Source organism: Perognathus longimembris, chromosome 1 (genome assembly GCF_023159225.1).
Source record: "Perognathus longimembris pacificus isolate PPM17 chromosome 1, ASM2315922v1, whole genome shotgun sequence".
In the NCBI taxonomy this organism is placed as follows: domain Eukaryota; kingdom Metazoa; phylum Chordata; class Mammalia; order Rodentia; family Heteromyidae; genus Perognathus; species Perognathus longimembris.
The window spans coordinates 75,715,038-75,742,739 of NC_063161.1; the positions used below are offsets into that span (position 1 = coordinate 75,715,038).

The 27,702-nt window shown below is 41.2% G+C and overlaps 1 protein-coding gene across 1 annotated transcript; it reads left to right on the forward strand.

Annotated features, from left to right (window-relative positions):
• Nucleotides 1-8,912: 8,912 nt before the first annotated feature.
• Nucleotides 8,913-27,698, forward strand: Septin14 (septin 14). Its single transcript, XM_048329547.1, has 9 exons — nucleotides 8,913-8,966; nucleotides 12,357-12,474; nucleotides 13,257-13,452; nucleotides 14,246-14,432; nucleotides 18,070-18,231; nucleotides 22,463-22,559; nucleotides 25,211-25,379; nucleotides 26,275-26,407; nucleotides 27,522-27,698. The coding sequence occupies exons 1-9, from the start codon at nucleotides 8,913-8,915 to the stop codon at nucleotides 27,696-27,698; spliced, it is 1,293 nt and encodes a 430-aa protein (XP_048185504.1).
• Nucleotides 27,699-27,702: the final 4 nt, after the last annotated feature.

Sequence of the window (27,702 nt, forward strand, 5' to 3'; positions counted from 1 at the left end):
CAGGATTTTTTTTTTTTTTTTTTTTGGCCAGTCCTGGGGCTTGGACTCAGGGCCTGAGCACTGTTCCTGGCTTCTTTTTTTTTTTTGCTCAAGGCTAGCACTCTGCCACTTGAGCCACAGCGCCACTTCTGGCTGTTTTCTGTATATGTGGTGCTGGGGAATTGAACCCAGGGCCTCATGTATACAAGGCAAGCACTCTTGCCACTAGGCCATATCCCCAGCCCCGAGAAGACAGGATTTTGAATGCTCTAATCACAAAGAAATGATCAAAGCTTCAGGTGACAGACATGATATTTACACAATGGATATGTACATTGAAGAATCATGATGTGTCCCATAAGTATGTGTAATTAGTTATCAATCAAAACATAATTTAATCGGCTAGGCTAGGTATACACATGGAATTTTTGCTTGTATTTGTGCCAGTCCTGTGGCTTGAACTCAGGACCTGGGCACTGTTCTGAGCCTTTCTGTTCAAGGCTAGTGCTCCATTTTTGGCTGTTTGGGTAGTTCATTGGAGGTAAGAGTCTCATAGATTTTCCTCCCCTGGCTGTCTTTGAACCACCAGATCTCAGCCTCTGGAGCAGCTAGGATTACAGGCATGAGCCACTAGTGCCTGACTTCTGTGTAGCACTTCTATGTCACCTGTAGACGCAGTAAGCAAATTATAGGATCACAACAACGGCTTTAAATAGGTTCTGGAAGAGGTATAACAGGCTTTTGTTCAACATTATCTTGTGGCAGTAGATGTGCTGAGGCACGTTTAGTAATCACATGTGCTCCACCCAGGCAGCCACCGTGATCAGGCATTGTTCACAGTGTTTAGGAGAGAATAGCAAGCATTTAGTTTTGGATGAGCTCTTTAGTGACAGGTTTATTGTTTCTCTGTGTGTTTCACAACATGTAGGGCAGACTGGAGTCCATGAAAACACATCACAGAGAGAGAGAAAGAGAAAATGAACGAGAAAGAGAGAGAGAGAGAGCTATGCTGAGGTACAGGATGAGAGGGAAGATCATTGCAGAGACTGTATCATAGAGCTCACATTCTGAGAACTCTATTAGCACTTTAAAAGAGAGGAAAAATGGACTTAACCAGGACCCAGCTATTTGTGACCCTATCATTCATTTCTTTCTCCTCCATGTTCTCTTCTTAGAAAAGTATGGCATTCTGAAAGGGCATAAGGGGGTAGGAGGAGGAAAGTGTCTTTTGTTAATTAACATGACATTAAAGCTCATTTTAAATCTTGTAGGGCTCACTTTCTGTGAGCACGGCAGGGGAGTTAGAGAGAACCTTTCAAAGACATAAGCTTAAAGGCTGAACAGCTTCCTCTGTTTCCCTGAGGAAGTCATGCAGGCCTTCTTTCACAAAAGCAAGGGTAGATCACACATCTGACAATGCAGACCTGACTAAGCTCCACCATATCAACTAAGCTGCATAATGCATGTGTGAGTTTAAAAGTTAAAAATGTTTTATTGATTTAAAAAATTATTATTTTTTGCTGTGCTTAGTCAAAACCATAATATGTAAATAATCCATGAATGGGTGTGCTCCATGTACCTGTCTTCAGTCACCCACCAGGACACCAAACCTTGCAATTCCCGTTGTAACATCACTAAGTTTAGGGTTTTTTTAAATTACAGTATCTCTGGCTTAGAGATGCACTGGTACTAGCAGCTTAGTACCTTGTCCATTTTTGGAAGCTGAGGGGCTAAAGTTGCCAAATATTTGAAGAGAGCTTCAGGAGCCAATGTATGTCAGCACAAATGCCTTCTACTCCATAGAATGGAAGGACCAGTCACTTTTTGTAGGGGCTATTCCTTCCTCTTTTTTTTTTTTTTTTTAAAGTTTTCCTTTAAAGGTGTCTGTCATTTGTATAAGGACTTTTCTGTGATACTCATCTCTTCGTAGAGATCTTATAAGGTACAATTTTAGCTTGTGTAGTATCTGTATAAAGACACAACAGAGTGGGTGGGGAATATGGCTCAGTGGTCCAGTGCTTGCCTTGTATATATGAAGCCCTAGGTTCAATTCCTCAGCACCACATATATAGAAAAAGCCAGAAGTGGTGCTGTAGCTCAAGTTGGCAGAGTGCTACCCTTGAGCAAAAAGAAGCCAGGGACAGTGCTCAGGCCCTGAGTCCAAGCCCTAGGACTGGCAAAAAAAAAAAAAAAAAAAAGACACAACAGAGTCAGTAGACGGGATTTAGAAATCTTGCTCACCCATGGAGCTATAGAGTCTATAAAGAGAAGTACAAAGTATTCACTCATAAAGACAGGATATGGTTAGAGGTGACATCAAGTTAACACTGGTATTACATTATTACAGTAACCCTTTTTTAGGTGGTAGAGAAGGACTTGAACTCAGTATGTGACACTTTAGCTCACTGGCTATAGCTCTGCCAACTGAGCCACGCCTCCAAATCCTAATTTATGGATCTTAATGTTATCGATTCATATTTTCACCATTTGGTTACTGGCGTTCCTGATCTAATCTAGGACTCTCCGTTGCATCTAGTTTTTCCTTAGTCCTCTCAAAGCTGTAACATCTTCAGCCTTTCTATCTTCATAAGTTTGACACTTTTACATCTTTCAGACTGGAAAACATTTGATGCCATGTATATATATGCCAAATATATACATATATATATATTTCAATGCCATTTAATAATGGAGTAAGAGTTGGGAGCTGGTGTCTCACACCTGTAATCTAGCTATTCAGGATACTGAGATCTGAGGATCATGGTTCAAAGCCAGACCAGGCAGAAAAGTCTTTGTGAGACTCTTGTCTCACCCCCCCCCAAAAAAAAAACAACTCAATAAAAACTAGAAGTGGAGTTGTGACTCAAGTGGTAGAGTGCTAGCCTTGGGCAGAAGAGCTCGGGGACAGCTCCGGGGCCCTGAGTTCAGGCCCCAGGACCGACAATACTACTGATGATGATGATGATGATGATGATGGAGCAAGAAGAACACATGACAGAGAAATGCTCTGCGCGCCAGGGGTCTCGGGTCAATCGCAACAGGGGCGCAGCGCCATCTGCTTTGTTGTTAAGTTGCACCCACACCAGCCCGCTCCACGTTTTCCCATTTCCTCCTCTGCGTCCGGACCCTGCGCACCCGCACCTCCTTTGACCCAGAAGCAGGGCGCGCGGGCTGCAGGCGTGGGCAGCGCAGCCCGGCTAACCCGGGAGAAGGTGCGGAGCACGTCCCAGCCCGGGCGCGGTGACCCGGCCGGGGCGGGGCCGGTGCAGCCTCCCGCAGTGCCCGACGCTCACGCACCGCAGCGGAGCCGTGGGCCAGCGGGCACCGCGCACCCACGGCCCGGGGCGGCTGCGTCCCGGTACCCAGTACCGCCGCCCCGTCTCCATGGCAACCGCGCATGCATCCCGGAACCAACCCCAGCCCGCCCATCATAGTCTATGGATGAAACTCAAAATACAATCATGTTAACTACCAAATCACGGTCATACCGATGAGAATCATGGAATCCTCTTCAAGGGGCAGGGGGGCAACAGTGTGCTTAACCAGGGGACCAGGGGACAAGGTAGTGTCTTCAGTTGATTGCCTGGTTGATTCTTCTTTCTTTATTGTTGGCTTGAACTCAGCGCCTCGTGCTGTTCCTGAGCTTTTTTGTTCATGGGCTGCTGCTGCTCTTCCACCTGAGTCACACCTCCACTTCCAGCCTTATGCTGGTTAATTAGAGATAAAAGTCTGACTCCTGGGCTGGCCTCCAACCTCGGTCCTCCAGATCTCAGCCTCCGCAGTAGCTAGGATTACAAGTGTGAGCCACTTTTTTTTTGGCAGTCTCATTAAGTAGGCCAGGCTAGTTGTAATACTCTTGCCCCAGTCTCCCAGGTGCTGTGATTGCAGCTGCACCACCAATACTTGGCTTAATGCTAGTGTTTTTTGAACCAAAATCACCTACAAAATAACTCATGTCTCAGTGGTAGTTTAAATGAGATTTTACATATTTCATCTTTTAAAAACAGTTTCTGGGCTAGGGATATGGCCTAGTGGCAAGAGTGCTTGCCTCCTGTACATGAGGCCCTGGGTTCAATTCCCCAGCACCACATATACAGAAAACGGCCAGAAGTGGCACTGTGGCTCAAGTGGCAGAGTGCCAGCCTTGAGCAAAAAAGAAGCCAGGTCAGGGGGGGAAAGGGGGAGGGGGGAGGGGGGTATGAGGGACAAGGTAACAAACAGTACAAGAAATGTATCCAATGCCTAACGTATGAAACCGTAACCTCCCTGTACATCAGTTTTATAATAAAAACTTAAAAACAAAACAAAACAACAACAACAAAAAAGAAGCCAGGGACAGTGCTCAGGCCCTGAGTCCAAGCCCCAGGACTGGCCAAAAAAAAAGATAAAAACAGTTTCTGATGAGTATACTATTTGACCAGAGAAGAGGACAGTCTCATTCACCATAGGTACAAAAAGTACTCAGGAATAAATGAAACCTAGGAGGTGAAAGATCATTGCACTGAAAACTGTTATATACTGAGGAGAAAAATAGAAGTGTGGGGGGAGATAAAAGGCCTACCATGTCATAGACTGAAATAATAATAATTACTATTATTATTTGCCAGTCCTGGGGCTTGAACTGAGGGCCTGGTCTCTGTCCCTGAGCTTCTTTTAGTCAAGGCTAGAGCTCTATCACTTGAGCCACAGCACCACTTCTGGCTTTTTCTATCCATCTGGTACTGAGGAATTGAACCCAGGGCTTCATGCATGCTAGTCAAGCACTGTATCATTAAGCCACATTCCCAACCCAAGAATTAACATTTTTAAAAGTATTTGCATGTCCCAAAATGCTCTACACATTCAACACACCCTGTCAAAACGGCAAATTCTTCACAGAACTAGGGGGAAAAACTCTAAAACTCATATGAAATAAACAAAAAAATCCAAGCCAAACAGCAAATGAACAAATTCTTGGTAGTTAAAAAAGTCTGGAGCAAAAGGAAAAGCCAGGGAAGCATCAGAGCACTTGAATAATCAAGTGTACTTATGTTTACTATATTTTAATAAAAGTTTCTCTATAAAGAAATCATGTGCTTGGGGCTGGGAATATGGCCTAGTGGCAAAGTGTTCGCCTTGTATACATGAAGCCCTAGGTTCCATTCCTCAGCACCGCATATATTGAAAAAATCTGGAAGTGGTGCTGTGGCTCAAGAGGTAGAGTGCTAGCCTTGAGCAAAAAGAAGCCAGGGTCAGTGCTCAGACCCTGAGTCCAAGCCCCAGGACTAGCAACAAAAACAAAACAAATAAACAAACAGAAATCATGTGCTTATAGAAATGCTATCAATCTACACTCAGTTGACTAGAATGGCAAATTTTACATTATGTATATCACAATAAAAAAGTAAAAAAGAGAAATTTCAATTCTACCTGTTTTTCCATTCAGTCTCTTGAACTACTTTGCATTGGTGGCAGCTTCTGAAGAAAATATAGCTTTGTATAGATATGCACAGATGACCCTGTCTTACAGTAGGGTTATATTTTAGCAAACTCAATATAAGTTTAAAAAAATACTAGTCAAAGCTGTGTGCCAGTGGCTCATGCCTGTAACCCTAGCAACTCAGGAGGCTAAGAGGTGGGGATCACCATTAGAAGCCAGCCCAGGCAGGAAAGTCTGTGAGACTCCTATGTCCAATTAACCATTAAAAAGCTAGAGATGGATGGGCTGGAAATATGACCTAGTGGTAGAGTGCTTGCCTTGTATACATGAAGCCCTGGGTTCGATTCCTCAGCACCACACATATAGCAAAGGCCAGAAGTGGCGCCGTGGCTCAAGTGGCAGAGTGCTAGCCTTGAGCAAAAAGAAGCCAGGGACAGTGCTCAGGCCCTGAGTTCAAGCCCCAGGACTGGCAAAAAAAAAAAAAATAGCTAGAGACGGTGCTGTGGCTGAAGTGGTAGAATGCTAGCCTTGAGAGATGGCTCAAGTTGGCAGAGTGCTAGCCTTGAGCAAAAAGCTCAGGGACAGTGCCCAGTGACCAGAAAGAAAAGAAATGGATGAAACGCCTGGTACTACTGATGCTATGTTGTGACTAGCAAAGGCCTCTGGCACTGGCAGCCACAGCTCAGATTTGAGGCCTGAAGTACTTTTGTCAGTATGCAGGTGGGGAGGTGGTGGCAGGGGTCACAAGGCACAAGGAGCTCCTGGTTCTGTAGGTTAACCACCTCCGCGTCTCTCTGTCCTGGTGCTCGCGCTAGACAGGGCAGGGCACGCGCTGCGGTTTGCTCTCAGTCGCTCTTCTGGACCAAGCTGGGTGTGTGAGGCAGCGGGCTGCCCAGGGCAGAGCTCTGCGCAGAGCCCGAGGGCTGGTCAGCAGAGGAGGCTGCCGCCCCGGGCCCAACACAGTCTTCCTTATTCCCATGGCTGCCAGCCTGGGAGGCCTGCTGTCCCTCACCCATCCGAAGGGAGATTTCCTCTCCCTCTGGAGGAGGTAGGACGGCAGATACTAGGATATTTTGTTTCTCTTTCTAGGCGGTTTGTCCTAGCTCTCTGCATCTCCAATCTCTCACTTGCTGATTGTCAACGTTTTCCCACCACGCTTGCCTGGAAGGGCAGCTACATGTTGTTACTTTGGTTCTTCTTTGTGGAGGGGGAGGTGAGCCTCTGGGCTCCTGCAGCCCACCGTCTTGCATCCATTTATTTTTCTTAGTTCTTATAAACGCCACTTCATGTCCAAGGCCTGTTGTAGTAGTACCTGAACCTGAATGATCGTTCCTTGCCAATTGTCTTTTCAGTGAAGGTACTTTGTGAAAAAGAAGTTATTTCTCCTAACTTGGTCAGCCACTTGCCTTGTTTTCTCCAGCCACCACATCACTCAGGATGCAAGTGCCTTAGGGGTTCTCTCTTTTTCTCCTTTTTTGGTGCATGTAGTGACTGGCAAGAGGGTGAGGAATGAAAATAGTCAAAGCATGTGATATATAATCAGGAAAGTGACATAATGAAACCAGTTTGAAAGCAGAGTCCTCTAGGTGAGGTGTGCACATACAATCTGAGCACTCAAGAGGCTGAGACACAGGTTTGAGGGTTCAAGGCCAGCCTGGGCTGTATAGCCACGCCTGGTTTAAAACAAGCAATAACAGGCACAAAAGCCTCTATCATGCAATGAGGAGAAATGCTTTTATTTGCTACTTATGAAGTTAGTTCTTTACTCTCTTCATATAATATTTATAGACATAGACTTGTATACTAATATGTGGATTAAGAGACTTTCTGGTTGTGTAGTCCTATTTCCTGGTAGCCCTTCAGACCAAGAGGCTGCCGGTCAGGGAGGGGGTCTGTCTGGGGCTGTGGACAGAGCTTTCTCTTAGTGAAGATAAAGGTCCTGAGCAGAAAACAAAACCTGCTTTTCTGATTCATCCAGATAACTAAATTGCCTTTATCAAACCAAAGGATGTTGTATACCTCAATTTAGTCATGCACATATTGTATTTTGAAGTTAGTGACCTCTGTATTTCTCATTCAGAGATTAAATTTTAATTCTAAAAACAATGGATGAAAATGAAGCCAGGTAAACTTGAGGGGATAGTCTGGGTACAAGGAGATGTTCCACCTTCAAAGCTGTTGTAAACTGAGGTTGAATGGAAACCCTCTATAAAACCATTTAAGTAACTGGTCTATAAAAAGAAATTGGGTTATTTATTTATTTTTATTTTGTGGGTCCTGGAACTTGAACTCAGGGCTTGGTGTCTGTCCCTGAACTTTATTGCTTAAGGCTAGTACTCTAACACTTAAGGCACAGTTCCCCTTTCAGTGTGTGTGTGTGTGTGTGTGTGTGTGTGTGTGTGTGTGTGTGTTTAATTGGAGATAAGAGTCTCAAGGGGTCAGGCTTCAAATGGTGATCCTCAGATCTCAGTCTCTTGAACAGCTAAGATTACAGGGGTGAGGCAACAGCACCCACATTTTGAAACTTTTAAAATTTGCATTTGCAAATACAAGATAATTCATATCTCTGTTTTTCAAGCCATCTTCAACAAATTTACCAAAAATAGCAGTTTGACAGAGATATAGCTCTTGAATTTGCAATTACCAACTTCAAATTTCTGAGAGAAAATAAGTATAATAAGTTAAGCAAACTCTATTATTGGTGTTTATTGTTGATTGCAATTAAGGACTACAATGTCCAGTTTGTGGTTTGTGTTAAATAAGTACAAAATATTTATAGATAGTATACTAAACCATACTACAGAATAGAACACTTATTTATGTTAGAAATAGTTCTGATCATCAAGGAAAAATGAAGTGATATATATACTCAGGTGGAAGAATCCTCAGGATCGATCAGATGAAGACACCATGGAATGGAGCTTTTCTCCACTCTAGTTTGCTTTTATCATATGCATAATGCTTCTTTCAGAAACAGGCTTTGTGTTCTTTGTATCTTTGTGAGATACTCCAAAGCTGGGGGCCTGGCCTGCTCAGGGAGGCTTGCATAGACATCCACACATCCTGCCCTGTTGTTCTCCTCCTCCCCAGTCCCAACTGTTGCTAGTACAGTGAATCTTCAGTTGCAGATAGTGGGAAGAACACACGCTTCAGGCTCAGTTCAAACCTGTGAGTCCTGCATCGCTGAACTCTGAGCAAGTAAGTTTACTATTCCCCAGCTTGAATTTTTCATGGTATATGGGAAAGATATATATATATATATGTATATATATATATATAGTATTACTCTGTAGTATATGTTGACTATTATGTTATTACCTATGTTTTTAATAGAAGATTGTCTAGTTAGACAGCTACAACTTAAAACTGGACAGTGGTGTGAGTGAAAAGCTGAAATTCGTGATAATGTCCTTGTTAGACTTCCTTATTGATCTCAAGTATGTGTCAGGAATTTAACCTTTTTAATTACATTTGAAAGTGTCTTCTCTCTTTATTTCAGCCCTTTTGACTTGTCATGGCAGAAAAAACAAAGAATGTGTCTTCACAAAAATCTAGTGATGAAGAAAAAGTTAAGTATATCTTTCAAATAGATATGCATATTTTGTATTTTATTAAGATTGTTTAAAATGGATGTTTTGAATAAACAATTTTTTCTTGTGCTTTTTATGAGTTCTGATTAAACTCGATGGTACAGTCTTTCTGTATATTTCAGCCACCTCGTTATTTCTTAGAGATGTTGCTGGCAGTAGAAATCTATATTTTAAGTCAATAAGCCTTTTTCATGTCTAAGTAGATGTGGCTATTTCATACTAAATGTGATATCATTTCAATCTTTACATTAGCATCATAAACAAATGCAAATTTTAGAACCTGGGTTTTAATAGCAATATTGAATGTTTAAGGTTGGCAATTGGTTATGTTGAACACTAGGGGGAGCCAGCTGTATCATCGTCAGGAACATTGCGTTAATGGTGAAGACTTTTATCTTTTTTTGGTACTGGGACTTGAACTCAGGGCCTGGGCACTGTCCCTGGGCTCTTCGGCTCAAGGCTAGTGTTCCACCACTTTGAGCCACGGCGCCACCTTTGTTTTTTTGACTGGTTAATTGGAAATGAAAGTCTAATGGCTTTTCCTGCATGGTCGGTCTGGCTTTGAACGGCCATCCTCAGATCTCAGCCTCCTGAGAAGCTAGGATTACAGGTGTGAGTCACTGGTGACCGGCTAAGATTTTTTTTTTTTTACAATTATTTTACACAGAAAATTCCCAAGTAAGAGCAGAGTTTTTAGGTATATGTGTGTGTAGGACTTTTTTCCCCACAGAACAAGAGGATTTTTATCATCATAAGTTATATTCATGCAAGCTGTAATGTTGAGTGCTTTATACATAATTAAAATGTATATAAACACATATTTAAATTTATAACAACTTGTACAAATGAAGCTCTTTTGAATCTATGCCTAAGATAGGGAAAGAAGAGGGAATTATAAAGTTAATGATGATCTGATGGCTGATTTCTAACAAAATTCTATGTGGTGGAGTATATTATACCCTTTAAAAAAGTGACAAAACAAAAATACCAAACTAATAAAATCAAAAGTGGGTAAATAAGCTAAGCTCTGGTGGCTCATGGCTATGATCCTAGCTACTTAGGAGGCTGAGATCTGCCAATCACCTTTCCAAGCCAGCTGGGGCAGGAAAGTCCATAAGACTCTTATCTCCAATGAACCACCAGAAAATGGGAAGGGGAGTTGTGGTTCAAAGTGGTAGAGTACTAGTCTTGAGAAAAGAGAAAAAGAAAAAGCTCAGGGACAGTGCCCAGACCCTGAGTTCAGGCCCCATGACAGATTTAAAAAACAACAAAAAAAGATAGATTGGCTTAGTAGTGCTTGCCTGTAATCCCAGCACTAAATAGGTGGAGAAAGGAGGATCGTAAATGAGAGTGCAACCTGAGTTTCATAGCAATACTGTCTCAGAAAAAACACAACCCAAAGTAGAACTATTATGTGATTCAGGTTTCCCACTCCTGAGCATATATATATCCAACGGAGACGAAGTCCTCATACAAAGAGCTGTGCACACACTCTTGTTATTGTGGAATTACTCACAATAGCTAAGATACAGAATCAGCTTTGGTGCCCATCGACGTATGATTGGACACAGAAAACTTATATAATACAAGATGGACTATTATTCACCCATAAAGAAAATAAACATATTCTCTCCATTCTCTCTCTCTCTCTCTCTCTCTCTCTCTCTCTCTCTCTGTCTCTTTCTCCCTCTTACCCTACCTTTCTCTCTCTCATTTGTCAGTTGTGGGGCTTGAACTCAGAGCCTGGCCCTGGCCCTGAGCTGTATAGAGCTCTATCTCTTCAAGCCACAGCTCCACTTCTGGTCTTGTGGTGGTTAATTGGAGATAGTCTCATGGCCTTTCCTACCCAGGCTGAGTTTGAACTGCAATCCTTATATCTCAGCCTATTGAGTACCTAGGATTACAGGCGTGAGCCATAGGCACCCAGCAACATTCTCTTATTTGTAGCAAAGCGGCTGGAGCTGGAGGACAATGTGTAAAGCAAAATAAAGACACAGACACAGAGAACCATGCATCCAATGTTCTATTTAACAGGAGGAAATAAAATGGGCAGGATTGGTGGAGAGTAGGGTTTAGCCAGAAAGACAGACAGGATAATGTAATATATGGAGATACTGTAGTGAATGCCATTAATGTGTATGGTTAATGTGTCAATAATTATTTTAATAGAGCTACAGTAAATGCTCTACAGGAAGCCTTTGTGGATTTTCTTTTTTTTTTTTTTTTAGAACTTTCTAGGGGTAAAATAAATCTAAATTGTTAATCTCTCTGTCTCTGCCTGTCTGTCTCGCTCTTTCTCTCCATCTTTAGTACTTGGAATTAAACTGGGGCATTGGATTTGCTGTGCTCTACTACTTGAGCTATACTGGGTCTCTGGTCTTTTTTGTTTTCTTTACTTTTTGAATGGAATCTTTTGTGCATACCTAGAGCAGCCTGAACTGTGTGTGTGTGTGTGTGTGTGTGTGTGTGTGTGTGCATGTGTGTGTCCATCCATATATGTGTGTGTGTCCTACATATTTGCGGTGCATACCAATTTTCCTAACTTATTGAGATGGAGTCTCCTAATATTTTGCCCTAACAGACCCTGGACACGACCCTCCCTATTTCTACTGTCAGGAGTAGCTGGTATTAATAGGCATGGGCCTTTGTGCTTGGCCTGCATTTTTTCCAAATTCTGTACCTACTTTAGAAAAACACCACTTGTTAACTTTTGGTTATTTCTCTCTCTCTAGGCTATTGTTAGCAGGAGATTCCTTTAACAATTTGATATAAGACAATTTCTCAAAGATTTATGAAAATTAAAGTGAAAGTCATTTATTTTATTTATATTCATATTTATTTATTTTGGCTACTTCACATATAAAAACTTGTATTAGGTTTTCCTAAATGTACTAACACTTCAACAGAATGAAGGAATTTTTGTTTTTCCCTTTATATAGAAATGCTGTTATTTTCTTTTTCTTTTTTCTTTTATTAGATCTGAAATTGGGACTGGAACTTGGTATCTGAAGCTTTTGGTCATCGGCTGGCACTCTACCAACTGTGCCATGCCTCCAACACTGTTGTTACTTTAGAATTATACATTGAAATTTCTGTGGCATTTCCTTACATACCATTTTAAATGTATTTTTTGGTGATTAGTAAAGGATTGAATTTCTTTGTAACAATGAGAGAAACATGTGTGTAACTACATACAGACTTTCTTTTTTAACCATGCATTTATTTAATACACTTGCATCTTGTCTGAGACATGGTGGTCAAATGATAATCCTAATTTCTTTTCATATTATTGTTCTGTCCATTCAAAATGAGCTCATTCTATGTTGCAATTAAAAAAACCTTTGCTTTTCCATTTTCTTTTATTTAAGCCAAAAGAAAATATCCGGTGCTTAACCACCCTTGGCCACTTTGGGTTTGACTGTTTTCCCTGTCAGCTGGTGAGCAGGTCTCTGCAGCGAGGATTCTCCTTTAACATTCTGTGTGTGGGTAAGTGCTAAGCCACACTGCAACCATTTTTCTCCTGCTCCATTTCCACTTAAGCAGCTTGATATTGGCATCGTTAGTTCAAAACCATTTTCTATGTGTGTACAGATTTCCGTCTCTTCAGCCATATGATTGTAACATTTTTAGCGAAAAATTTCAGAGTTCTTCAAAATCTTACATAGCTCAGTGCATATTTTCTTCCTATACTATATTAATGACTAGGGGGGTAGTAATTAGCATGTACGTTTCTAGAAACATCAAGTCTTTTATTTACTTGAAGTAGTATTATTTTCAACTGACTAATTATAACATTTATAGAGTAAAATGTGATGTTTGATACTTGCATACAATGTCAAATGATTTAATCCTTGATCAACATGCTTGTAGCTTCCTTTACCTCTCTCTCTTTCTCTTTCTCATTCTCATTCTCATTCTCTCTCTCTCTTTCTCTCATTTGTAATGAGACATTTGAAATTCATTGTCTTAGTGGGTTTTTTTTTTGTGGTTGTTATGGGGCTTGAACTCTGGGCCTGGGCACTGTCCCAGAGCTCTTCAGCTCAAGGCTAGCACTCTACCACTTGAGCCACAGCACCACTTCCAGTTTGCTGGTGGATAATTGGATATCAGAGTCTCACAGACTTTGCTGCCCAGGCTGGCTTTGAACCGAGATCCTCAGATCTCAGCCTACTGAGTAGCTAGGATTCCAGGTGTGAGCCAGGTGCTGGGCCGGAGGGTCACTTCTAACTGACCTTATGATCCTATGGAGATCCCTCTGTTCATGACAGGGGAAACGGGAATCGGAAAAACAACACTCATAAACACATTGTTTAATACGAATATAAAAGACAGCAAGTCCTCACATTTTCACCCCACTGTTGGACTTAAAGTGAAGACATATGAGCTCCAGGAAAGCAACGTGCACCTGAAGTTGACTGTGGTGAAAACTGTGGGGTTCGGGGACCAAATAAACAAAGAAGCCAGGTGGGTGTTTCATGTTTCCTAGACTAAATAGCAGCATCCTTTCAAGACCATTGCATTTTCCCTCTAGATTTTAATTCTTTTCTCAACAAGTAATGTTCTTATTAATTAAATTGATGCCTTTATGTACTCAGCTGCCTGATTTTTCTTACAAGATTTAAAATGAATAAATTACAACAAAAATTTATATGCAGTTTCTAGTAGCTTTAGTATCAAACTTAAACTCTCTATGATAGAGGAAAATAAATGGAGGCAAATAAATGTTTTTAGATTCCTACTTGGTGTGTGTGTGTGTGTGTGTGTGTGTGTGTGTGTGTGTGTGCTGGTCCTGGGGCTTGAATTCAGGGCCAGGGCACTGTCCCTGACCTTTTTTGTTCAAGGCTAGTGCTCTACCATTTGAGCCATGGCTCCACTTATGGCTTTTTGGTGCTTAACTGGAGATAAGAGTCTCACAGATTTTCCTGCCCAGGCTTTGAACCTCGATCCTTAGATCTCAGCCTCCTGAGAAGCTAGGATTACAGGCATGAGCCACCAGCACCCAGCATGTTTTTCTTTTTATTACTGTGTGCTTTATTATTATTTTGGTGCCATATTTGAACTGGTGGCCCACCACATGTTCTCAACCACAGAACTATACTCCCAGCCTGGAACTATGCATATGTAATGCATAGTTTTTTGTTTAAAACCAATGCAATAAGCTGTTTAGCATATATATATATATAAATTCTTTATTAAATGTTGAAAAGCAAGTTTGTCTTTTGTTAATCTGTTATGCTGTTTTAAAACATATTTTTAGCTACCTACCAGTGGTTGAGTACATAGATGCTCAATTTGAGGCCTATCTTCAAGAAGAACTGAAGATTAAACGTTCCTTCTTTGAGTTTCATGATTCGCGAATCCACGTGTGCCTTTACTTCATTTCCCCTACTGGCCATTCTCTAAAGTCCCTTGATTTGTTAACCATGAAGAGCATTGACAGTAAGGTATGTTTAGCAAATCCATCAGCCTCACAAGGCTTGGTATGTATTTTGAGACGATAATGACAATCATGTATTATAAAAACACCTGCTATTTTTGTAACTTGTGTATGTATTTTAATATTTTTCTTTTCATCTTGACAGCATTTGTTTGAATTTTCTAGGGTTTCTGTAACAAAATGCCACATAAAAATTTTTTAAAAATTGTTTTCTTGTAGTCCTAGAGGCTACAAGTGCAGGCTGGATGCATAGAATGTCAACAGATTCTGTTTCTCTCTGGCAGATGGCCACCTCTTTACCGCCTCACACAAACCTTTCTCTGTGTCTCTGTCTACTTCTGCCTATAAGGACACTGATCTGGTTTGATCTTCGCTCTGATGGCCTCATTTTGACTTAATTACCTCCTGAAAGGCTCTACCTACAATTCCAGAGGGAGGGGGTTAATGAGGGCTTCAACATTGGAGGAGGGACAGTGTCACCTTGGATGTCATTCAACATCAGATCACCTTCTAGACAAATTTAATAAAGAATTGAATCTGTCTGCAAAGGGCGGTGCAGTTAAGCAAAACTGAAAACACACACACAAAAAAAACCCCTTAATTATTCTTTCATTAAATGCTAATTCATGTCAAGCTTTCTCGCACATATGATGAACATTGACTTTATGAGATTATAGTGTAAAGTGATACCATGACTCTCTGCATGGCGTGACCCATGCACTTTTCTCACTTTGGCTGCAAGTCCTACTAGAGCTAACTCGAGGTGACTACGATGTGAAAAGCCAACAAAATGAAATTCCCTTAAAGAAAGCTTGGAAATTCTGGGAGCTTCCTTTTAACAGGCTGTGTATCTCAGTGCATTTAAAAATATGTTAAGGTGGGCTGGGGATATAGCCTAGTGGCAAGAGTGCCTGCCTCATATACATGAGGCCCTGGGTTCGATTCCCCAGCACCACATATACAGAAAATGGCCAGAAGTGGCGCTGTGGCTCAAGTGGCAGAGTGCCAGCCTTGAGCAAAAAGAAGCCAGGGACAGTGGTCAAGCCCTTAGTCCAAGCCCCAGGACTGGCCAAAAAAAAAAGTTAAGGTGTATTTGAGATTCTGGCATTAGAGCAGGTGAAGAAGGAGTTAACAGGCATCTTCCAGGAGGACACTGCAGGGCACTGGGGGCTCTGGCTGACACCATACCCACCCACAACCCCCAGACCAGCCTCTCCCTCTTCTCTAGGAAACACTGCAGGGGCTGGGCTGGCCAGCACCGGAACAGGTCTTTCAAGGTGTACTACTGTAGGTGACCTGGGCCACAGTTCCAACACATCCAGCCTGTTCCCAGACTAAACAAATGGATGACCTCTGTGGCAAAGTCTTCTAAAGGCAAGAGCACTGGATAAGCACTAGGTCTGCGAGGGTAAGGGCATTGGACCGGGTTAAGGACATTATCTCTTGCCCGATGTTCTCTCTCCAAGATTAAGCTCTTGATTAATCATTTTTTCAGTATTCAGGGGCACATGTTTCTTCTTTAAAAAAAAAAAGTTTAAAAATGTTTTGGTTGGTCCTGGGGCTTGAACTCAGGGCCTGGGGCACTATCCCTAAGCCTCTTTATGCTCAAGGCTAGCGCTCTACCACTGGAGCGACAGTGCCACTTCTGGCTTTCTTTGAGTAGTTTGTTGGAGATAAGAGTCTCACAGACTTTTCTGCCCACACTGGCTTCGAATTGTGATCCTCAGCCTCCAGAGTGTGTGAGCCACTGGCATCTGGCTTGGTTTTATCTTTAGTCTTACACGGCCTTTTGTTGTTGTCAAGTTGCATTCTTTTTTTTTTTTTTTTTTGCCAGTCCTGGGGCTTGAACTCAGGGCCTGAGCACTGTCCCTGGCTTCTTTTTGCTCAAGGCTAGCACTCTGCCACTTGAGTCACAGCACCACTTCTGGCCATTTTCTGTGTATGTAGTGCTGGGGAATCGAACCTGGGGCTTCATGTATACGAGGCAAGCACTCTTGCCACTAGGCCATATCCCCAGCCCTCAAGTTGCATTCTTGATGTGTTCCAGAGTGTAAGGCTGGCTCTGCAGGAAGCACAGTCCCGCCTCACCTGTGACATGTGAAGAGTCACTGGTGGGGAAAGCTCCTCTACTGCCAATCATTCATTATCACTAGAGCAAGACATCCCCAACACCTACCTAAGTTTGAATCCACCTTAGAAAGTCTGCTTGTTTACTGTGGGAGTTCCTATTTGTATATATTCAAATTATTTGTATATATTGAAATTATGTTTATATATATTGAATTTTGAACATCTATGCTATAATACATTGGATTTTTGCAAGGATTTAAAAAATGGGACTTGAGGGGCTGGGAATGTGCCTTAGCGGTAGAATGCTTGCCTAGCATGCATGAAGCCCTGGGTTCGATTCCTCAGTACCACATAAACAATACAAGCCAGAAATGGCATTGTGGCTCAAGTGCAAAAGAAGCTCAGGGACAGTACTCAGGTCCTGAGTTCAAGTCCCAGGACTGGTAAAAGAAGTGTGATTTGAGAAATCTTAAAAGGAGCAATCTTCCTAAAAACTGATATTTATTTATTCCTACAATAACATATGTAGCTATATGTAGCTATGACCTAAATAGATATTCTAACAGTAATATAGTATACTTTTTACATTTTCATATTGTTATTTTCTGTAGAACTTATTTGAATAAGTTCAATAATGTACAGAGGAAGTTATCATACTGTAGAAACAGAAAACATTGTTTATAGGTATTCAAACTCAAACGTGAATATTAAACTCCAAAGTTTGAATTTCTGTTTGCTAATTAAAATGCTTATATTTGTTAGAAAGGTGTTCTATGTGCACACACAAATGCATACATATACAAAATTGGCCATTAGAGTTTGGTAATAAAATGTTTATATTATTTTCTATGTATATAGATTTAGAAGCCAGAGTATATGTGAGATCATCTAGGTGGAATGGAAACATTTAGAAGCATGTATAAATGGAGAAAGCAATGCTCATGAATGATATTTAAAAGGAAAATCCCACCTCTTTCAAAACTTTTTTTCTGGTAATAGAGCTTGAACTCAGAGCCTCATGTTCTTACATAGTTTTTTTGCTCAAGGCTGGCACTCTACCATTTGAGCCACAACTCAATTTCAAGGTTTTTAGAGTCTAATTGGAGATAAGAGTCTCAGCTTTGTCCTCCTGGGGCTGGCTTCAATCCTCAGTTCTCAGATCTCAGTCTCTGGACAACCTAGGATTATTGACAGGAACCACTGGTACCCTGCTTCTCCCAGAATTTTGGCGAAAGCTCTCTTGTCCTGACTTTGATAACTAAAGATAGTAAGAAAAAATGACAACGAAACAGTTAACTTCATCCACTACTTAAGCTTTTCTAACTCCAAATGTGCTAGCAGTGTGAGACTTTTAGAAGTACAAAGTTGAGACTTCTATATGCGAGTTCTGGGAAAGATCAGTCTTGTAAGGGAGTGGTGATTCTGTATTAACCATTCTGTAAGGAAGGCTTAGCCATCACTAAGTAGCTAGTCATACAAATTTATTTCCAGAAGCAGAAAGACTTAAACTGAAAATTACAGGGTGAACAATAAACCCTTCAGGTTGAGATTCTGTATGTTTTCTTCTTTTGTAGGTCAACATTATACCATTGATTGCCAAGGCTGACACCATTTCTAAAAGTGATTTGCAGAAGTTTAAGAGTAGGATAATGAATGAGTTGAACAGCAATGGCATCCAGCTGTATCAGTTCTCAGCAGATGATGAAACAGCTGCTCAAGCAAATACCTCAACTAACGTAAGTGCCTAGCCTGAAGCATTCACTTTATTTTCCATATGGAAGTGGCCAATAATATGTGAGTTCCACTATACTATTTATGTTTGTCACCCATATCTGACAAACAGGCAGGAAATGTATTTTTTCCTGGAAAGCCCACTGTAGGAAATAATTTAAAAAAAAACAGTTTCCAAGAATCAGTTCATTAAAATAGTTTTATTTTAGATCAAATTCACATACCAAAATTTTCATTTATTTAAAATATATGATTTAATCATTTTTAATGCATCCACAGTGATCTTGGCAATCAATTTAAGAACATTTTCCTCATTCTGTAGAGCCAGGAAAAATGTTTATAGGTAAACATTTATTTATTTATTTTTAATTTTATTTTATTGTCAAGGTGATGTACAGAGGAGTTACAGTTACATACGGAAGGTACTGAGTACATTTCTTGTCATACTTGTTACCCTCTTCCTCATTTTTCTCCCATCTTCCCTCCCCCCAGCTCTCCCCTTCCCTGAGTTGTACAGTTAATTTCCAACATATGGTTTTGTGAGTATCGCTGTTGCATTGGTTCGCCCTTTAGCCTTTGTTTCCCCCTATTTTGATGTTCCTCTTCCCATCCCTAGTTCAGCTAAACATGTGTACAATACCCAGGGTTACAGGGAAACATTTAAACTCAAATTAGCAAATATTTCTTTAAAGAAATCTCGTAGACTTTTCTCCTACTTCCCCCTCAGGCTCTGTGCCCAGTTCTGAGGAACACACCCTTGTGTCTTTATGTGCAGATCCCCTGTTCTGGACAATTGTATGGATAGAATGATACGCGACACCCTTTGTGTCCACTTAATCTCCTTAGGATAATATTTCCAGGTTTACAATGTTATAGCATGTTTCAGTACTTCATTCATTTAGAAAGAATATCTTTAAGTAATTGTATAACATGTCAGTGTATGAGTGCGGTGCATAGTGGTTAGTATTCCCCTCATCCTTCTTGCCACACCTATCCTAACCCCACCCAGGTCTTCAAGTTCCCTGGCTTCATTTTCACAGATGTACAGTGAGTATTGTGACTCTCTTCACCCCATTCATCTTTCTGTTTATCTACCCCTTCGCCTTAGGGCCCACCCACTTCAGATAAAGCAGGTTTCAGCTTCCTGGTATCTTTTCTGTTAATGGGCAGTTTATTGTTCAAAGGAGTAGCCCCATTGGAATATGCCCCTGTGTATACCACACTTCAGTCTGTGTGTAGTGCTTACTTTGTGTGTGTGTCCAAATACCATTGTGCGAACATACCATGCTTTGCTTAGCAATTCATCAGTTGATGGTTGAGTTTACTCTTCATTTTGGGAATTACAAACTATGTTGGTATAAATATTTTGTGTGGACATATGTTTCTATTTCTCTCTGGTAAGTAGGCCCTGGTATGGAATTTTTGGGTTTTATGGTAGCATTCATTGGAAGAACCACTAGATTGAGTCCTAAAACATTTGCACTAGTATATGTTTCTACTAGGAGTTTTGAAAATTTCATTTCTTTGCCTCAATTAATATTACATAAAATTTAAAAACACAGCCATGCTACTCTCTTAGTGTGAAGAGGACCTATAGAGGTATTTGTTGTTTTTTTTTCCTTGGTGCCAGTCCTGGTTCTTGAACTCTGAGCCTGGGCACTGTCCCTGACCTTTTGTGCTCAAGGCTGGTGCTCTTCCACTTGAGCCACAGCCCCACTTCTGGCTTTTGGGTGGTTAATTGGTGATAAGAGTCTCATGGACTTTCCTGGCTATGCTGGCTTCCAACCTCAATTCTGAGATCTCAGCCTCCTGAGTAGGGTTATAGGTGTGAGCCATCAGCACCCAGCTTCCTATTGTGGTTTTGATTTGCATTTCTATAAAATCAGGTTGAAATTCACTATGGGCTTATGCATATTTTTTATATCTTCCTAGGAGAAGTGTGTAATCAGATCCTTCACCTATATTTTATTAGTATGCTTTAATTGTACAAAGGGGTTTTATGACATTTCACAATCTGTACATTGTAGCTTCATCAGATAACCCCTCTCTTTCCCCCATTTTTGCTCCTTCCTGCTTTTCAGCAGCTTTCGGTGGGTTTCTTTATGCCATCTATGTACATAGACCCAGTGGGTTTCAATATTACGTACTCCTGATAATTTATTTTTCTCTCTCTCCCACATGCCTCCCAAATAAAGTCATGTTACATACATCTTGCCTTGTGCATATGTGTGTACACACTCACATCATGTCCATGTTCTGCATATGAGGGGAGGCACGTGATCTTTCTTCTTCTGAGCTTGGCTTATGTTGTGCAATGGTACAGAGTAAATCTAAAAAAATAAGTAGATTTTTTTTGTACACCAGTAACAAGTAGGCAGTGAAAGAAATTGGGAAAACAATCCAATTCACAATAGCCTCTGAAAAAATAAGAAATAAGCCAGGCGCCAGTGGCTCACACCTGTCATCCTAGCTACTCAAGAGGCTGAAATCTGAGGATCTCGGTTCAAAGCCAGCCCAGGCCGGAAAGTCTGTGAAACTCTTATCTCTATTTAACCAACAGAAAACCAGAAGTAGTGCTGTAGCTCAAGTGGTAGAGCACTAGCCTTGAGCTAAAGAGCTCAGGGACAGTGCCCAGGCCCAGAGTTCAAGCGCCACAACCAACAAACAAAACAAAACAAGACACACACATACACACACACACACAAAGAGGAATAAATTTTATTAGGGAGATGGTCATTTTTAGAATGACTTTTTTTAATCAATGCTTTTTTTTTGTCGTTCTAACTATGTGTGGATTGAACTCAGGACCTGGCCACTGTCCCTGAGCTTTTGTGCTCAAGTAGCAATCCTTTCTACTTCTCAGTATCCTTTCCTTTCCCTATTCCACCTGCACTGTTCCCCCAGTGAGTCCCCTCGTTAGCCACTATTATTATCACCATCCTCATTTTAGGTCTAGATTCTACAGATAAGCAAAAACAAGTGATATTTGTCTTTCGAGGCTTGGTTTATCTTTCACGACAGGATGACCTCGAGGTCCATCGATTGTTCTCAAATTACATAATTTTATTTTTCTTTATGGCTAGAAATACTCCATGATATGCATCTATATCTATATATCTACACACACACACACACACACACACACACACACACACACCCTTTATCCATTCATTGATTGTTGGGTATACATGTGCCCAAATAATTTTGAAGCTCTAGACATTGCATCTAGACTATAGTAGATAATTGATAAATGTTCCATTTTTCTTCTCTTACATGTTATTTAAGACACTTAAAACCAAATACGATTATTAGTTGAAAAGCTGAGTAATATATTTTCTTTATTAAAAATCTTCTTTATGTCACATCCTGAGTATTTTGGGCTCTCCTGCATTGTATTTCTAGGAGCTGAATTATAGGGAGTCCTTATATAGAATTTTTTCTTCATAAGCAATTAATAAATAAATGTTACATATCAGATATTTGACACAATGCTAAAACTTTAACCTTAGCATTTCCCTTTTATTGCTATATTTATATTTTAGGCAACACTCAGTAGATACTTTTGGGTTTTTGTTTGTTTGTTTGTTTGTTTTTGTTTTTGTTTTTTTGGCCAGTCCTGGGCCTTGAACTCAGGGCCTGAGCACTGTCTCTGGCTTCCTTTTGCTCAAGGCTAGCACTCTGCCACTTGAGCCACAGCGCCACTTCTGGCCGTTTTCTGTATATGTGGTGCTGGGGAATTGAACCCAGGGCCTCATGTATACGAGGCAAGCTCTCTTGCCACTAGGCCATATCCCCAGCCCAGTAGATACTTTTTGTTTGTTTGTTTGTTTGTTTTTTGGCCAGTCCTGGGCCTTGAACTCAGGGCCTGAGCACTGTCCCTGGCTTCCTTTTGCTCAAGGCTAGCACTCTGCCACTTGAGCCACAGCGCCACTTCTGGCCGTTTTCTGTATATGTGGTGCTGGGGAATTGAACCCAGGGCCTCATGTATACGAGGCGAGCTCTCTTGCCACTAGGCCATATCCCCAGCCCCAGTAGATACTTTTTAATTGTGTACACAGCCTGGAACTGATCCCTGCAAAGATCAACTAGCAAGGATTTTCACAGTCACGGTAGATCCCTTACTCGACTAAATATATCATAATATCCTTACTTGTGTCATTTCTATAACACAAAAAATGAATGACATAAGAATCCATCTTATTTAAGGAACTTGATTTACATCCTTCCTATTTCTAGGGACTATTGCCTTTTGCTGTGGTGGGAAGTATGGAGGAGGTGAAAGTTGGGAAGAGGATGGTCAGAGGTCGTCACTACCCCTGGGGAGTTTTGCAAGGTGAGTATCATGAGACAGAGCATGCTCTGTAACCATGACATCAAATGCACATTACATGCCTGTGTAGGCTTAAACAGCATTTGCATTGGGGCTAGTATTGGTAACTCTTGGTAAGCTGAGGAGTGTGAGGAAGAGTGGAAGAGAAGACAGATTGATCAATGCATGGCCGATACATATATGTAGATGTTGCAGTGAAATATGCTAATTTGTGCAAGTATTGAATATGAACAAAAAATAAATTAAGTACACACACGTACACAGTAAATGCCATTGCAACCCAAGATGAACATAAAGTTGCTAAACTAAAATGAGGAATTTGTTATTTGTGGTAACCTGGATGAAATGAGAGTTCATTTGGCTAAGTGAAGCAAATCAGGCACAGAGCATCACATGATCTCACTAAAACCCTGATCTTTTAAATGGTGTTTATGGAGGCCAAGGATAGCAGGCTGGGTGGGGAAAGAGCCACCATTGGTACTAACTGGCAGCTAGGAGCAAGGAGCTCCTAAGTTGCATGGAATGCAGACTGCACACAGGTGCAATGTACAATATATCTCAAAAAATTTGAAGAAAATATTTGAAAATTTTCACCATAAAGGTGGGCTGGGATGTAGCTCAGTGGCAAAGCGCTTACCTAGCAAGTGTGACGTCCTGGTTTTGATCCCCAGTACCAAAAAAGAAAAAAGAAGACCAAAAAATTACAGTTAATTTTTTTTTACCATAAAGAAATTTAAAAAATTGAGGGCTTTAGACACTCACACACAGTGATAGCAAGAGAGGGTACTCTCAGGGGAGGAACACAAAGGCACAATGCCTACGTGCCTCTGATCATGTAAAATAATATCCATCAAATATGACCTGTAGGAAATGGAAATAAGAGGTTTTTTATGTTTTACGTTTTTCTTTTTCTTGTTCTCTCTCTCTCTCTCTCGTTTGTTCATTTATCTCTCTCTCTCTCTCTCTCTTTTTTTTTATGCCAATCCTGGCGCTTGAACTCAGGGCCAGAGCACTGTCCCTGGCTTTTTTTTTTTTTCTCAAAGCTAGCACGCTACCTCTTGAGCCACAGCGCCACTTCTGGCTTTTTCTGTTTATGTGGTGCTGAGGAATCGAGCCCAGGGCTTCATGCGTGGTAGAGGTAAGCACTCTATCACTAAGCCACATTCCCAGCCCCCATTTATCTATCTTTAGGAGGACAAGTGGGGACACAGAAATGGAGGGACAAGATGAACAGATATAGCAGTGGTACTCACTAGAGACTGTGTTGAAAATGAACTCTACAACTTGTGGGTGGGGACAGCGGGAAAAACTGGGAGAGAGGGAATGAAAGGGTGACATTGTCCAAAAATAAATGTGTTCATTACCTGACTTATTTATGAAACTGTAACCCCTCTGTACATCACCTTTCTTTCTTTCCTTCTTTTTCTTTCTTTCCTTCTTTCTTTCTTTCCTTCTTCCTTCCTTCCTTCCTTCCTTCCTTCCTTCCTTCCTTCCTTCCTTCCTTCCTTCCTTCTTCCTTCCTTTCGTTTGAACTCAGGGCTTGGGTGCTGTCCCTGAGCTCCTTTTACCCAAGGCTAGTGCTCTACCACTTGAGCCACAGAGCTATTTCTGACTTTTTGTGGCTAATTGGAGATAAGAGTCTCATGGACTTCCCTGCTTGGGCTGACTTTGAACTGCAATCTTCACAGCTCAGACTCCTGAGTAGCTAGGATTACAGGCATGAGCCACTGGCACCCAGCTGTATATCACCTTTATAATAATAATAAATATTAAGAAAAGAAGTAAAAATTTGAATATTTATCTATCTATATATCCCAGCTTAAATATTAGTATTTGATAAAGTTTGCATAGTTTTAAAGTAGCTTTGTTTGAACTCATATATGTATGTATGTGTTTGTTTTTGCTGATACTAAGGTTTGAACTCAGGGCCTTGAGCTTTCTTGGCTGCTTCCTTGCCTGGGCTGGCACTCCTTCAGCTGGGCTTTTGCTGGTTATAATGGAGTCTTTCAGAATGACTTTGAGCATTGATCCTCTGGATCTCAGCCTCCTGAGTAGCTAGGATTATAGGAGTGAGCCAGTGGGGTCCATTCAGATTAATTTATTTAAAAAATATTTACTTTATTGAAGCTATATTACAGTCTCTTGGCTGTGAGATATCTCAAGCATCATTATAGAACACTAATGCAACTTGAATGAAATATATTATATTTACTAAAATAATTTAATTCTTATTATTTCCTATGTATAGTAAACTTAGAGCAAAATTTCCTTTAACTTTTTTCAATATTACTAATATTATAGGTCACATAGTTCAAAGAATTTTAGTTGATTATTGTTTTAAATGTTTATCATCATAGGGATCATATAAATATGGAGAAAGGAATGATGGGTGAATACAGTCACAATACTCAATGTGAACATGAACCAGGCACTTTGAGGGGTGGGTGGGGTTGGGGTGGATGAGAGGGGTGAAAATGACAGAAGGGGTGACATTGAGCAAGATACATTGTAATCATCATCGACATGTTAAGTGAAAACCCTTTTGTATACCTATGTAATATAAAATAAATGTTTATTATCCATTAATCTATTCAAGAATGTTTACTGAGCTCCAGCCATTGAAGTCCTTGTTGTGATCTTATTTCTCTGACTAGTGGAAAATGAAAATCACTGTGACTTTATTAAGCTCCGGGATTTGCTTCTTTGTACCAACATGGAAGACCTGAAAGAGAAGACCCACACTTATCACTACGAATGCTACAGGTACCACAAGCTGAAGACAATGGGCTTCACGGATGTGGGCCCTGACAACAAGCCAGTCAGGTGAGTTTAGCATCTGCTACCACATCTCAATGGATGATCTAGAACACCCCAAACACACATGGTACAATCATTTGTGGATGAAAATGATAGTATATCTCTCATCCTGACCCAGCCCAAATTTTAAAAATCATCTTCAGACTTCCATTGAGATTGTAGGAATAGCATAATGAAAGAACTCACTTATATGCTCAAGTGTGTGTCCAGTGCAGACACATATTGAAATGCATGGCTAAGATAAACATATTCTTTTGTGTGAATACTTGTATTTAACAACAACAGAGGCTTGGGGGAAAAGTGCCAAGCATTAGCAAAGACTGATAATAATTGGCAAAGGATGTTGAAAAGAGTTTGGCTGAGGGAAGTGCTTCAAAGCAGAAATTCCATGTTTCTGAAGTCAGGTGCAGACCGCGTGGGAGCTATGTTGGGAAGCTGGTGGAGCACATAAAGTACTATATATGACCATTTATACCGTTCTTTGAAAAGAGCCCACATTGAATGCTCTTAAGTCAAGGATACTTTAAAATATGCTTTACTTCATTTGAAATACTTTGAAAACAATATCATACCCTCAAGGTTTCTTTGGGATTTTTTTTTTTTAATCGTCCACCGGTGTGAGCAGGAATGGCATAAAGGATAGTGTTTGGAACGAAAAAGCCTCTGATATAAATGTCTCAAAATTCTTACGTTCTCTATTTAGACATACACACATTGATTTTATTTATTGGGTCCCAATTCTGACATTTCAGGGCATTGAAATTTCCACTTTGGGTGTGCTCCATGTAGCAGGATATCAACCAGCGCCTGTCATCGGATAGGACCTAACATATCCATATGTAGTTGATATGCTAGTTGGTAGTAGCACTTTGACACCAGGGTAATCACATTGCCTTTTCAGCTTTCAAGAGACGTATGAGTTCAAGAGACAGGAGTTCCAGGAGCAGTGTCAGCAGGAGGAAGAGGAGCTGAAGCAGAAGTTCATGCAGCGCGTGAAAGAGAAGGAAACGGCGTTTAAGGACGCGGAAAAGGAGGCGAGTGCTGCGGGGCGGGGCGGGGCGAGGCGCGGCGGGGCCCGCGTTCCGGGCTGCGCCGGCCGCGCTGGGCGGGGCTCTGCGGGACTCCGGGCCCGGCCGGGCCCTGGTTGGTGGCGCCGTGCTGTTTTTGGTTTGCGTGTGGGCATCGTGGGGGTCATCTTCCCGGCACTGCTTTGGCTGTGGTTGGTCAGTTTTTTTTTTTTTGTTGTTGTTTTTTTTTGGCCAGTCCTGGGCCTTGGACTCAGGGCCTGAGCACTGTCCCTGGCTCCTCTTTGCTCAAGGCTAGCACTCTGCCACTTGAGCCACAGCGCCACTTCTGGCCATTTTCTGTGTATGTGGTGCTGGGGAATCGAACCGAGGGCTTCATGTATACGAGGCAAGCGCTCTTGCCACTAGGCCATATCCCCAGCCCCAATGTGCAGCTTTATTTTTATTTTTTTATTGTATTGTATTGTATTGTATTGTATTGTATTGTATTGTATTGTATTGTATTGTATTGTATTGTATTGTATTGTATTGTATTGTATTGTATTGTATTGTATTGTATTGTACAGATAGACTTGCCAATATCTGCACTGGTGGATGTTGGGAGAGCCCGGCTCCCCGAGCTGGGAGGCTGTCCCAGGTCTCTGCATATTACAAGGCTTCCCTGCTGTGTGGCTGTTGTTGCTTTGTTTTTCTGTGGAGGAGCTGGTTAGCCCTAGTTGCCTTGATTTAGCTGCCTGGCCTGCCCCCAATGTACTACCTTTAGTGGTAAAATGAAGAGTTTTTGTGTGTGTGTGTGTGTGTGTGTGTGTGTGTGTGTAAAAAATGGTTGAGAAAGCATACTTGTGCGTTTTTTGATCAGGGCCTGGGCTCTGTCCCTGAGCTTCTTTGTTCAAGGCTAGTGTTCTAGCTTTTTTTTGGTGTTTCATTGGTGATGAGTCTAACAGACTTTTCTGAGTGGGGGGGCGGGGTTGGCTTCTAATTATGATCAGTAAATCCCAGCCTCCTGAGTAGCTAGGATTATGGATGTGAACCACCCGTGCCCAGCCAGACTGACATTATTATTAAAGGAAGACAGGCAGCTTCTTTGAGATCACATCTGCACTTTTTTTTTTTCTTTTTACAGCTGCAGGAGAAGTTCGAGCACCTTAAAAAGGTTCAACAAGAAGAAATAATGAAACTTGAAGAAGAGAAATCAAAATTGGAGGAAGAAATCTTAAGTTTTTATAAAATGAAAGCTGCCTCTGAAACACCACACTCCCAGGAAACCAATATAAGGAGGGATAGAGATCGTAAGAAATAGCCAT

Bases quoted from the DNA above. Each gene is read 5' to 3' on its own strand.
- Septin14 (XM_048329547.1), top strand. From the start codon at position 8,913: ATGGCAGAAAAAACAAAGAATGTGTCTTCACAAAAATCTAGTGATGAA. The intron at 22,560-25,210 runs GTGAGTATCATG...TTCTCTGACTAG, and splicing joins CCCCTGGGGAGTTTTGCAAG to TGGAAAATGAAAATCACTGT. The intron at 25,380-26,274 runs GTGAGTTTAGCA...TTGCCTTTTCAG, and splicing joins CCTGACAACAAGCCAGTCAG to CTTTCAAGAGACGTATGAGT.